Below are 13518 nucleotides of genomic sequence, written 5' to 3'. Positions count from 1 at the left end.
CACTGCACAACATACATGTTTGAAGGATTGGAGTCCACTCATATTTAGTTTTTATCATTCAATCATTTTTTGCCATCTGCTTGTGTCAGCCTTTTCATGGAAGTAGGCATAATGATGGATGAGTGAGGACGATTGCATAGAGCATCGGGGAATTCAGATGAGCACGAATTACTTCCTTCATTTCCTACGAGACTCATTCAGGGTCGAAGAAAGCGTGCATGATTTTGTGATGACTCTTGTGTCATTTTTGGCCGTTATTTGGAAAGCATGCCACATTGAGGGGCCTGATGTCAAGGATTGTCGAGTCTTGTCTATTTCTTCCCCTTCACTATTTGGCGTACATTTGTGTCACTGAGGTCTTTGGGACATCACTGTGCCAAACCTCAATTCAGAGTTGCTCAGTTTTGCTCAGCAGGGATAGAGCAACAGATGAAGCTCTGCTCCTTGTTGGTGGATCAGGACAGTCTGACTAAAGACATCAGAACACTGTTTGAAGTACATCGACAACTGTTGTTGTAAAACAGCAATAACGCCAACCCAAACATTCTTGAATCATGTCTCAAGGACCCAGAGGCGATCAGAGAAAATCAATACCAAGGCAGCAATAGAACGTGACTAATATCATACAAAACATATCCATGGTCATATTCATATCACTTTTGCCTGGGCTAGTTAAGTCTTTTTTCTGTGACACCTTCTTTTGTCTTGAAAATCAATGTTGCATGTCCACGCATATTTTCACATTTGATTTTACGCTTGGTAGGTATAGTTTATGATTCAGGGAGGTGTAATTTAGATCAGAGCTGCTGCAACAAAATCGTTGTCCTGATAATGCTTGGTGTGGTGGATTCTGAAAGCTTTGAAGGCGTGTATTATGGAAATGTGCGACTTCTGTATTTTTCGATTTTCCACATGGATTTCGATCTTGCAAGAACCTGCAATGTCGGAAATTCATTGTTCTAGGGTATTTTAAATCGTTAGACTTAAGGTTTCCTTCTTGCTTCCAAGTTGATGTGGTTTGGATGCATTCTCCGAGCAGGAATCTGTGCTATGCGAGAAGGTGCCTAATATTTAGATAAGATAAAACGAGAGGTCAACAAAGTATCAAAGAGATGGCTGAGGCATCGACCCTCTGTACGAGATGGAGAGATATGCTGCCGTGAGAACCGTGCTGGATGGCGTGTGTGTCCTACCAAGTGGGTGTAGTTTTATTGCTTGGTTTAGAGTTGGGAAACCTGGGGTGGTTTCGGGCCACTCCATCATAGACTGAGGGTTACTGGCCATCAAGAGACAAGTTACTTTGGTTCTGCATCACATCTGTTGTCTCAACTCTGATGATCCTCGAGATGATATCAGTAAATATGAGACGTAGCTTCTGATTTGGTGAGAATGGTGATGCCAGCCTCATGTAGCTTGAGTGGACTTCGAGTCTGATGTCATTTTGACAAGTTACTTAGTATTGAGAGAGACACCACTTGGTTCTGCTCAAGCAACCAATATCCTTATGATATGCAACATTTGTTCCGGTTTCTGAAATGCTGGAGACTTGCGAGGGTTAATGCCCCCTTTGATCTGGTAGTCATTAGTTGCATCACTTAGGTTCAAACTTTAATCAATGTCACGGAACATTTGTCCGCCTAAGAGTGTTTATCGATCGCCACTTTCTCAGATTGCAGGGAGAGAAATGTTTTCATTGGTGGTTTTCCCGAGTGTGCCTTCTCTGCGCAGTGATGTTTTTAAGTGCCGCAGAATATGTGGAAAATCAGGCTGTGTTAGAAGGGAATCTTTTGGTGGGGCATTGAAATAATCAAACCCCAAGCCCTCTACCATGAGAAATAGATAATTCTTGTGAGCTGATGAGCTGTAATCACTTCACGTTCAAACTTTAATCAATGCCGCGGAAGTTGGCTGATATTCCATTGATCACTCCCAACGCTCCTTGCCTCAGACATTATCACTTATGTGTCTCAACCCTCTGTCTTTGCTCGCCTGTAAGTTATCGTCACAGTTTATGTTCTCGACAAGCTTTGAAGCAAGCTTTGGTATTGATTCGAGGATCATATTGTACATCTCTGGGCAGTGACCTGATGATTTTCTTGTGTTGTCTACAGCCTGCGGTTTGGCCATGAATGACAATTCGTTTGATTGAAAAGTGTGGATTGAAGGGAGGTTGGGCATCAGTCCACTAGAGTAAAGATGTAGAGTGAATATGAAGTTGGTTACCAACATGGGTTCGATGAGACAGATTTATAACATTTCAGAAAAACTGTGTGGAGGAGCACTTTTTTTGGCCAAATCGTTTGGAGGAAGTTGCCCGGCCAGACTCAACATGATCTGTGACTGTGCCACCTGTTGTCGAGCAAGATGGAGAGTGTGCTGTTATCATATAAACACGACTATGTTCTCCTGGCCATCCATGACAGTACGGCTCTCCTTGATGGTACCGTGCTTCATTAGATATTCATCCCCAGGCAATTCCAGGGCGCAGAGAGAAAATACTTGCACCTGATGCGAAATATTCTGGTAATGAAATGTGACACATTCACTTTGAGAAGCATCTGTGGTCTGTCGTTTGGGTACTTGGGATTTTCGAACCCTTTTTGTAACCATGTTTGGTTGAGAAGTGTCCTTTCCCTCAGCTAATGCTCTTCACCGATCAAGTGTTTTCATCATCATTTTTTGGCATTTCCTAACCCCTGTTGGTCTTCAACTCAAAATTGCATATATTCAGTATGCCTGTAGGTGTGTTATACTATCATATCAGCCTTTAGAAAGTTTTGCTGGAGGGATTTCATCCCACCACTTGTCCTAAAGAGGCTACTGTCGATATTGTTTAATGGATCTACATTTAATTCAAAGGTTAACGATTTAACTAGTCATATTAGGATGTACCATCCGCCCTTACGACATTAACCCCCCACAACAAAACGAAAATTGCGGCAGAACACTTCTCACGCAAACAACCAATGAAACAGCGCTGTGCTACAATGGCGTAATCAAGTCAGCGTCTGATTGTCAATATCTTCAGCTGCCGGCCATGCCTGCTCATCAGTGCCGTTCAATCGACTAGATATCACCTCGGTGTGCATGCCTTGCACAAACAACCATGGAAGAGTAGATTACAAATGTTCTCGTTTCTGTATTTTTATGGGTTTCCGATTTGCATTTGACGGGGATTTGGAACAGTTTTGCATGAGGATGAATTTCTGTGTTCCTCACTGCTCTGCAAAACCTTTCCATTGTGGTTGTGGTGATATGGAAAAAACATGTCCTTCAGAATCCTATTTTGATGTCTAGTGCTTCTGGAGATGTGATTGTGACAGTGAAAAGAGAACGCTAGCTTTCGAATTTAGAGAATTGATGGTTGAGATACCTTCCTATCTTTTCCATCACCAGAAATGTAATCAATTTCGCAGAGAGCTTCTTCTGGTGAACATGAAAACCAGAGCATCCATTTATAAACCAGATCTATTTAGTGATTGCCTATCATACCATTAACCCATCTATAAACGTGTGCCTTACATTGCCCAATCGGTTAGCTCATGCTACATAATCCAGAATAAAACTCTGCCTTCCCGATGGAGCCCGGTATTGACTTCCTGCGGAATAGCATGAGAAATTATTTATTTAGGATAATTTGTGCAGATCTCAGAGGACTTCTGTAGCCAAGACCACTGTCACTAAGGCAAATGATGTTATTATGTCCCTAGCAACATGGTCGGAGTACGAACATGTACTTGCATTTCTTCCATTGTTTTTGTGATTATTTATTCATCATGCAGTAAGCTCAGTATGTCCCCCCACTTCTGTTTACAGCACAATGATCTCCTTGTTCAGGAATGAGGGTTCAAATAGTCTATGTGGACATAGATCAAATTGGCTCGTATCTGATATCAAAATACAGGGAAATCAAAAAGAAAATGACTAATTGAGATTCCCTCTTTGTCTTTTCAGGTTTTAAAGATAATGTCCAATGGATTATAAACAGGTGGATCGTGATTTTGGCGTAAAAACGCTCCCACACGAGACGGCATCTTCTGCCAGTACTCCTACACACAGCACTAAGAAGCGTGATGGAACCCTCCCTCGTAAGCCCAGCGAGGCAATCTTATGCCACAACTGTGGGCAATTCCATGAGATTGAGGGAACACATCTTTACGACTACTCCCAGCAAGTCGATGAGGATTTATTATGCCATATTTGTTTACAGCCGTTAGTAGATCCATTGGACACGAAATGTGGCCACACGTTCTGTTCAAGGTGTTTGAAGAACTACCTCCATATACAGAAGATGTGCCCAATAGACCGGCAGCCATTGACGTTACAGGATTGTATGCTGGCTAGCATCATGGTTAGAAGGTATGTTATGATTCTTGTTACTTTTACATTCCAAGTTATAACAAGTCCTTCCTTTTTCACAAAAAACCAAAACCTTACCGGCGCAGGGTGAAAATGACCTGGTTGTATGGTCCAGATGTCAGCTCCCCAACGCGAATTATACTCGAGTTACCCATCCGAGTCGTTCAATTAAGATTTGTCAGAGGCGTGAAATGAATGTTCCCCTTGGGATCAACAGAGGGAAAAATCTAATCTTTCATTTTGTATTTGAGAAGGCTTTCCATAGGTTTATCAGATCAGTCTCACTACCGCTTAGAGTTGAGATGAGTTGCCAGGATTGCTTGTCCCTGAGCTTCTTTCCATGAAAATCTTGTTTCTCATTCTGAGAGCACTGTAAGTGTATGTAAAGATGGTTTGCCTGTCGATCCATTGTATCATACTCACATGGCGATTTTCTAATCTACCTCTTTTCAGCCAGTCTTATTTTTCACCACATTGCTTTTTTATTCTCCACAGTTCGGCTAATTTCCGCCATGCCGTTATGGAATCTAATTATTCCAGATTCAAAACTGACAATTTTGACCAATTATCGCACAAATCAATCTTTTTCCTCATTTGCATATGGTCGTAAATTTTCGCATTTATGGCGGAGTTGTCGGGATGCATATTGCTGATCACAACATGGGATGTGTTTGCGGAGAGTGATGAAGAGTGGTAAAGACCAGATTAGTTCCTTATCAGTATGCTAGGGGGTCTTGATGACCTGTAATGTGCTTCGATAACTTTAGGCTACCCTGCTATCAATTGAATACAAACTACATGTATTAAGAGTTGCCATTATCTTGCCCACATTCAGAGCCTCAGCTTCGAGTTTTGGATTATTTCTGCACTCTGCAAACATGGGGTTGAACCAGCAACCATTATGGTATTCAGCCAAAGAAAACATGCTCGCACTATAACTAAGTTAGCCCCACATTCTGCTGAGCGTTCACCCCAATGTCTCAGCTGAACTCGACAAAGTCTCCACTGATTGCGTCCCTGAATGCAGACAGGGACAGCTAAACTCTCCAGCAGCCTGGCACATTCTATATTTATCATCTTCTAGTTGTGCCTGTATGGTCTTCATGCCTTGACCTGTCACAAAGACTGGACACCAGGCCATCTGTCTCAGATCTAGTATGAGACAATAGGACCCGATGATCCCTCTCAGTGAGGGGCTGGGTCCTGTCACAGCTGGTCCTTAGGGTTGCCAATAGCCTCGCCTAATGAGGATCATATTTGACAACAAGACATGTGGTGAAAAACATGTTTTTTGTGAGCATACATGACTTTTGCAGCTACATGTAAAGGTTTAAATGGATATGATGAGAACATTATTGTCCACATCCTGCCTGCCTCACTACATCAAACCAATCATTGCACAACCAGCACAGCCTGACATGCAGTCAGATGCACAAATGATTTCTCAAGTGATGGTCTGCTTGTATTGATTTAAAGATCTGGTGAGATTGACTGGCGGCTTGGCCGTAATTGTCATCCGTATTCTCAATGCTCAGTCTTAGGTAATTATGATTGACCTTTCTGTCATGAAAACTACATTCTCCAAGCAGATTGAAGGATAGCGGATCCAATAGCTAGCTGCTTTGGCAGTCACGTTACGAAAGAGTTAAGAGTCAATGAGAATTAATCATTTGCTTTTGCTTCAGACCACAAGCCTTAAGCATTAAAAACCGGTGAGTGCTGAGAGCCTTCTGAAGTCATTGCGTCTCTGTGCACAAACTGCTCTGCCTCTGTGGACGAGGTTGGCTCCTCGAGTAAAGCTTCTCTCTGGTACTGATGGATTAAACCAAGCTCCCTTTGTCCTCTCAAATGGTACGCCACCCCTTTGATCTTCTCATACTTTATTTACTCATCCATCTTCAAGAAAGATGTGTATTGTCGTTTGGGCACAAAGACAAATGATATGGGGAAAGAAAGGGCTAATATTAGTAAAGTACTGACGTCAAGTGGTAAGAAGAAAAACCTTTATCAAAGGGAAAATATATGTAAAGAGGGAGCTAGCTCAATACCATATTCTCTGATTCTGTCACTTTCTCGGGTATGAACAAGCCAATATCATGCAGCATCTCGAGATGAGAATCCTTATATTAGGATTGTTATGTTAGGATTGACTGGAGGTAACGTTTCCTGGTTCGAAATCTTATTGAAATTTGGATTAATAACGCGTTAGAAATGGATGAGGAACTACAACTCTGGTGAGTACCAATTATTGAAAGGCCCCTTTCCACTTGAGCAGTTTGCCGCTTTTGTCACTGCCGCTGCAACAGCACTCTTCCTAGATCCGCCCAACTCTACTGTCGATGAAACAGTCGTACTCCCAGGGTTTCGAAAAATAAGATTCCCATCATAAACTACTGAACATGTTTTAAAACAATGATTTTAGCTCCATTTCCACCCAACAAATAAAACGAAAAGGTTGCATCCCTGGGGTACCACACCTACTCAGGGATTTCAGTGAACAAAATCAATATAAAATCTGAGTAAAATCTCTTTGTGTTGAATACAAATGATATCAAATTGTATCAGTTAAAAGCTATGGTTCGATAGTGTGGCATTTACATTTAAAGAGTTGTGTACACTAGTCTATTTTCGTATCAATTGTAGCTCGATGAATAATTCAAGTATTTTCTACAACAGAGCTCATTTTGTAATGTTGGGTACTTTGAGTGAAGAGAATAATCGATATTGATTGTCTGTTACAGGGTATTTCGCTTCATCATCCTGTAAGAATTCTGCTGAACTTCAGTGCTTCCATCTGGTGGCTGATTATAGACCTGTTTTTCCAGCCAGCTTCTCAGATTGAGAAATGATAGATGGCACTACTGGTAGATGGCACTGCAGTAGCTTTTCTGGAAATCCTCTGAACTTTAGTGCTTCCATCTGGTGGCTGATTTTGGAACCTGTTTTTCCAGCCAGCTTCTCAGATTGAAAAATGATTGATGGCACTGCAGTTAGCTTTTCTGGAAATCCTGTTGCTATGGTTGAAAATTTCAGTTCGATTCTCTTCCACTAGGTGGCATCTTCTGAATTAGGATTTTGATTGAAGATCGATGTAGCAGACATACGAGATGACAGTAGAACAAAAAGTTGTTACTGCTCGATGTTTATTTGGCAATAGAAATTGGGGAGGAGGGGAAGGGTACTGACCCAGGCAATTATAAAACGGCAGGCTTCCCTCCTCTAAGGTGTTTATTTCAGTTATTTGGTGAAACGTCTGGTTCTTTTAATGGAGGTTCAAATAGTCTGTCGCCCACTAAAACTTTCCATGTTCCGATGTGATAAGACAGACAGACTCCGGAAGCCAGATGTGACAGTATCAACAACATCTCAGCGGTGATTGATGGAAGATCAGTCACAAATCAATAAATCATATCCAATTTGAATAAATCAGAGATTGGCAATTCTCTCGACGCTGCTGGCCGATGTATTTACGAAAAATTAGCCCGGTTTAGGATGCTAGAAATAAGATCGCCACCGGGACCATGTGAAATCCAATGCCTTATTTTATTGTAATACTCCCCAAGCTAGCTTTCTGCAGACTGATTTTATTTTCTAACGGTACAGTGTGCCGCATCACTGAGTCGATGAAGGGAACTTTTTCACTTTCTGAAGTCTCAAAAATCCCCAATCAAGAGTTAAGATGCCGTGGAAATTGCCTTTGATATTAATACCCTTGAATCAATCTATCCAAGTCGATAGCCCCAAATGAGCTGGAATTCAACTTCAAACCGAATTTATCAAACATGGGATACTCCGGGCTGTTTTTATTTCACCGATCCCGGCGACACCCCCTTTTCCATATGAGTGCTAATAAATGGGAGGTTGATGATGTTGGTAGTTCCAGTCTGAGAATACGAAAATGAGCTGTACTGTAATGTACAACCCACTGCGTAAAAGAGGGTGTAATGAGGTGAAACTTACAGGGTGAAACGAACCATGACATAAATAATGTCAAGGTATTGATTTTTAGACCCTTGGGCCAGATTTGATATTTCTAATATGTAGAATTTCGCACTTCATATTGAATTTCTGGGATATTTCCCCTGCGGCTAATCCGGGTGATGGCGCATCTCTCCTGGTCCGAGTTGATCCGTCTGTAGCGATGTGAGGGACAGGATTTGATTGGTTTTCACTCCTTTGATGGATCTGGCAGGTCTTCAGACTTATTACCAGAACCAATACAATATCATATCAAGTGTCTTGCTTGAGGACTGGTGGGGATTCAATTTCAAATCTTTGCCTCCAAGATTCTCACCCAGCCTCTTTATTCTCACAGCTACCACAACTTTATTCTCTTGTTCTAACCACCACGCCCCCGTTTATCTTCCCAACAATTATTCCTCTATCACACTGATCATCGATAAAGTCATTGATTTGGTCGCCGACCTGATTGTTTTAGGTTCATCACCACCACATTTAGCATGGATATTGTATTGTCCTAACAAAATAAACACGCTAAGAGGAAATTGTTTCGCTGGTTCTACTATCACAATCATGAATAGGAAGCAATGGCTAACACATTATCACCATTGGAAACACAATCAGATTTTTGACGAAAACGTGGGAAAAATTGCTGGATTGCTCGTCTTAATGGAGGAGGATTGGGGCCGTGTGACCAGAGTTAGATCAATACGGAATGACTGGTTGCCAACGCATTGGCGAGAATCAAATAAGACTAGTTAAACATAGCCATGATAGGAAGCAGTGGGTTTCATGTATTTAGTCTGGTACATGTACATATGTATAGACCGTACTGACCCAAGGATGAAAGGTCTCATTTTAACTCCAGATCCTCTTTATAAACTGACTACAGCTTATTTCAATTTGACCGAAATTTATTTGCACCAATGCAATTTTTGCCTTTTCAGACATGACTTATGACAAAATCAAAAAGGGTTAAACGTCAATCTACTGTTAAGAAAACACTTGAACGTCAACTATGTTTTTCCATTCATTCAGTTGGCTCAGGAAGCCGTAAAATCAGACGTGAGTGTTATGGCCGCCAAGCCGACATGAATAGCGTGTGGCGTGCAGCGTACACGACCTTTTGGTCAATCATCAATGGCGGGCTCGATTGAAAAGGATGCTGGGAGAACAGGAAGTGGGTTGATAGATCCGCAGGACGGGCTTTGTCCGTGTTCATTTGTGCTAACAGATGGCACTTAGGTTTGAGAATCTGCATTGGTGCAGTATATGTCAGCAGTGTATGACCATGATTTGATATGTGATTGAGGCAAGTCAGACAAAGAGTCCTGGCCTGGGGTCTTATGTCAGGAGTGTGGTTTGAACCATATACCTCTGGATTGCTAGCCTTGAGACCTGAGCCTCTAGACCACAGTAGATTATTCATATTGTTCATTGCACCTTGCTCCCCTGGTAGACAGGTGTAGAAAGGATGCATAATTGAAAGGCCAAAACCATAAAAACTCCCTCCCTCCTACGATCATCCCTAAAACCTTCCAATTAGCCATTCCTCACTTATCACATCTGCCAAGTTAATCATCAGCCTGGCTAATCGTGATACCCACCAGCAAATGCTTAGTCATTAGGGCTGACAAGTTTCGCAAGCGACTTGTACATCTAAAGCAAATAGACACTAAGATTGGGGCTGTGTGATGTATCCAAGTTGGCATCCATATTGACTTAGTTTGTGAGACATTAGCTAGTGTGTGACATGTCGATGTACAGGGTGTCTCAATCTGATCAAGTTACATTGCAGGTTGAATGTATTCAACATCTGAAGCAAAGTGCTCCTCCTTTGTTTATAACTGTAAACCCCTGCTGCCCGTCCTTAAAATCAACAGCAGAAACCATTATAGTACTTGAAAATATGAGGCGAAGCAGAGTGAAAGGCTATGCAAAGCCCATGGTAAGATTGTTGAAAAGCATTGGTCAACATATCATGAAAATAGTACCTGCTGGCTCATCATTCCTAACTCATTCAATCAACGACTCTTCACAGTACCATCCAGTCTTGTCAATCAATGCTGTGCTCATCTCGCCGTACAGTCCTGACAGTAATCGCAGACCTGATCATTGATTGATTGGCGCCCAGCAAGGCTGAGAATGTCGGACTGGTGCTGTAAGAAGATGTTCTTGTGGTACTTAGGATGTCAGCCTCGTCTGCAGATTGATCATGTGAAAAAATGCAATGGATTCTCACGACTTACAGAAAAAGGCTCATCTACCGATTGTTTGGCTGTTCCTGATAAGTACTGAGAATGGCAGAATGATTAAGAAAAATGTTATTGTGGTGCTCATGGAACTCAAGGTGCCAACATAAAATCCTTATGATGATTGGCCTTGTGCTAATACTTTGTGGAAAAAAGGGAAAAAATTAAAATATTTTGTTGTGTTTCGCCGAGAACAGCAAGGTGGATCTGCTGATTGAGTGGTTGCCATCAAGTAAGACTTAGAAACAATGTTTTTGTGGCCATGATATTCTCATTGCAAGGGCAAACATTTCTCACCACAATCGGATTGCATAGTAGCTAGAATGCTCACTTGCCAGAGTGTGCTAATGTTCATATTTACCCACTGTCATCAGGGTAGATTGATCATTTGTTTACCCTATTTTCCAAAGTACTGATGAATATATCGTGCAGTTGGCTGAAAATTGGTACAATTGACTCTTTGGCAACATTGAGTGCATGTTGACTTCGAAAAGCATTCTCCGGTGTGAGGCAAAAAGAATGAGGAACGGAGATGTGAGATACATTTCCCAAAAACGTTCTGTCTAAACTCTAAGATGTAGTTTGAGTGGCATTCTAATAATACACGCAGTTTTCCATCACTGAACAAATATGCTTATTACTCAGCAGCAATGCCCGAGTCAATACTGTAAATTACTTCATAACAATATAGAACTTCTGTTTGCCAAGTGTACTTGGGATTTCCATCTTAATTGTCCAACTTTCTTGATAACTTGGATATCATACTGATGAGTGAAATGCACTCAAGCTATATGTGCCTTTCCACAAAATGGGAATGAGGCTCGGAACGAGAAGTATTCATGGTCGAAGACGCCAGACGGTTGCGTCTTTGACCGTAAAGATCTCTCGTTTACTGCCACTCTTTGACCGTAAAGGTCTATTGTTCAGTGCTATTCTCGGTCAGTCTGCCGTCTTGTAGAATCTGGGGTAGTCTCGTAAAGGCAGTAGGATTCTACATGGAAAAGACACTTGAAAGACTTTGGGGAATGAGTCGCATCTCCTTCCCCGTATCACATTTCTAGGCTACAGCACTTCCCCTCAACTTCAATAACTTGCCACTGGAACCCATACTGTATAGAGACACTTCTGCTCAAATTGGTGAGCATATTGACTCCCCCTTGCTTCTATCAGTCCTGCAATGGGCCTTCTGAAAATCCATCGTCGAAACCACTGTATGGACAACCATCGAATAGTCATGATTAGAGAAAGTAATGTTTGATATTTCATTATGAGACATACTGTATAATGATGACAAATAAAGACTGTAAGACAATACTTGGGCAGTTGGTGAGTGACTAAAGTATCCATGCTACGATAATCCTCCATAGGCATTGTTCATTGGTTGTTTCTTGATAAGCCAGCTGTAGCCGCCGTCACCCTGGCTGGGAAGTAGCATGCCACAGTCGATCGAGTCATCGGCTAGCAGAGAGGTTGCGTACGCTAGCATCGGTTGGAGTGTGGTGTTGTGTGACTTCGCTTGTTGGAGGAGTTGGGAGTCTCATATTCTGTTGGAAAGATAGTTTCATACGTTATTTCTTCCGTGGGAAATATTGGATTTTACAGGATATCAGAGTTTTATGTACATGGTTGGAATTAGTTACTCAATGCAAGGCATGATTTGAAAAAGTTTGGAAGTTCGACTAGGATGTAGCACATTAGCATTAGCAGATGCAGAGGAGTGTGTAATGGAGTACAGTACATGTATGTCTGAAGAAGTTCCTTAGAGGTGTTTGATTCTGTGGATTTGAAGCCACAATTGATGCATTGGATGCAATTTCTTCAAGTTTGGAGACAAATTGCCACCCGTTTGTTGTTTAGGATTATATTCCAGTGTATTCTTCTAGGATTATAATGTCAAACTTTGATTACCATTGCCTCCTGTGACTAACACTGTAAGTCAGTTGGAAGCTTAGGATTTCAATATTTTACGTATGCAGGATGGGAATTGTTGATCTCAGTATTGAGACCCATGCAGATTTGGTTGAATTTTCAATGATTTTCTGAGGTCTTGTTTGCCTTGATACCTGGTAACTGCAAGTTATTTCTGTGAGAGTCGATCAGCTGGAGGGTTTCATTGACATCCTCATGGCTTCATTGAGGTGGGCACAAATTTCCCCGTGGGCATTTTGCCGGTTTATCCAACGTAGGGTATCCAACATAGGTCTCTCCACCAGTAGGTGTATTGCATTTACTGAAAACTTGGAAATAGCTGCCAGATATTTCAACCTAAAGTTGGCAACTTTGGTGGAAGGCTAAATTCTGCATTTACTGCCTAAATTTATTGGTTTTAAAATGAATTAGAGTTGAAAGTTATGAACATTATTCGGTTTACAGTATTGTAGTTTGATCCTCACTGGTCTTGATGTGACTCCCTGATGTACTAATAACATGTATCTGCCTCCATCTAGATGCCCCGTGATGCGGCTGACAGAATAATTGATTTCAACTTGGGACCACTCTGCCTCCAGCTTCTCTTTAATGCGATTGTTTGCTTTTCGTAATGAAATTAGCGCTTTGGAATCGTTGTCAAGTTGGCCAGATAGAAATCAATACATGTAGTATTCATTTAGTTGAGAATGACTCCTGCTGATATCAGCAGTCCTGGATTGGTTGTACCATTGCGTTACTGTCACAAAAGTATGACGTAAGAAGTCTTATAACGGTTGCAATTGGATCATTTTGGTTGTTTCAGTATGTGACAAAGTCCCATGCTACTTATAGAAACGACAATATATATCGGAAAGTGCATCCCTAATTGCATCGAGACCGATCTGCGGCAGATATTTTTTTGAGATATCAATTACCAATTTCCTTTGCGCATCCAAGATCCCACTCAGGGAGCCCAGACCGTTACACTTGGAGACAGGCAATTTCCTGAGTTTTGTTCGTCATATGAAGATGTCGGGTA

General features: G+C 41.6%; 1 protein-coding gene across 4 annotated transcripts in view; it reads left to right on the top strand.

Moving 5' to 3' along the window:
• LOC135493034 (E3 ubiquitin-protein ligase LNX-like) overlaps positions 1-13518 on the top strand; it is an 81650-nt gene that overhangs the window by 7611 nt on the left and 60521 nt on the right. For 3 of the 4 annotated variants that reach the window (XM_064779812.1, XM_064779810.1, XM_064779811.1), the window contains exon 2: positions 3955-4359. In XM_064779812.1, the coding sequence (XP_064635882.1) occupies positions 3974-4359 (386 nt within the window). In that variant the 5' untranslated portion in view covers positions 3955-3973. Of the gene's footprint in view, positions 1-3954; positions 4360-12030; positions 12312-13518 lie in introns of those variants that run through there. The other variant, XM_064779817.1, reaches the window with a different exon arrangement.

This window comes from Lineus longissimus, chromosome 8 (assembly GCF_910592395.1).
Source record: "Lineus longissimus chromosome 8, tnLinLong1.2, whole genome shotgun sequence".
NCBI classification, from domain to species: Eukaryota; Metazoa; Nemertea; class Pilidiophora; order Heteronemertea; family Lineidae; genus Lineus; species Lineus longissimus.
The sequence above is the reverse complement of the archived record's forward strand: the minus strand, read 5'-3'. Positions and strand labels throughout refer to the sequence as shown.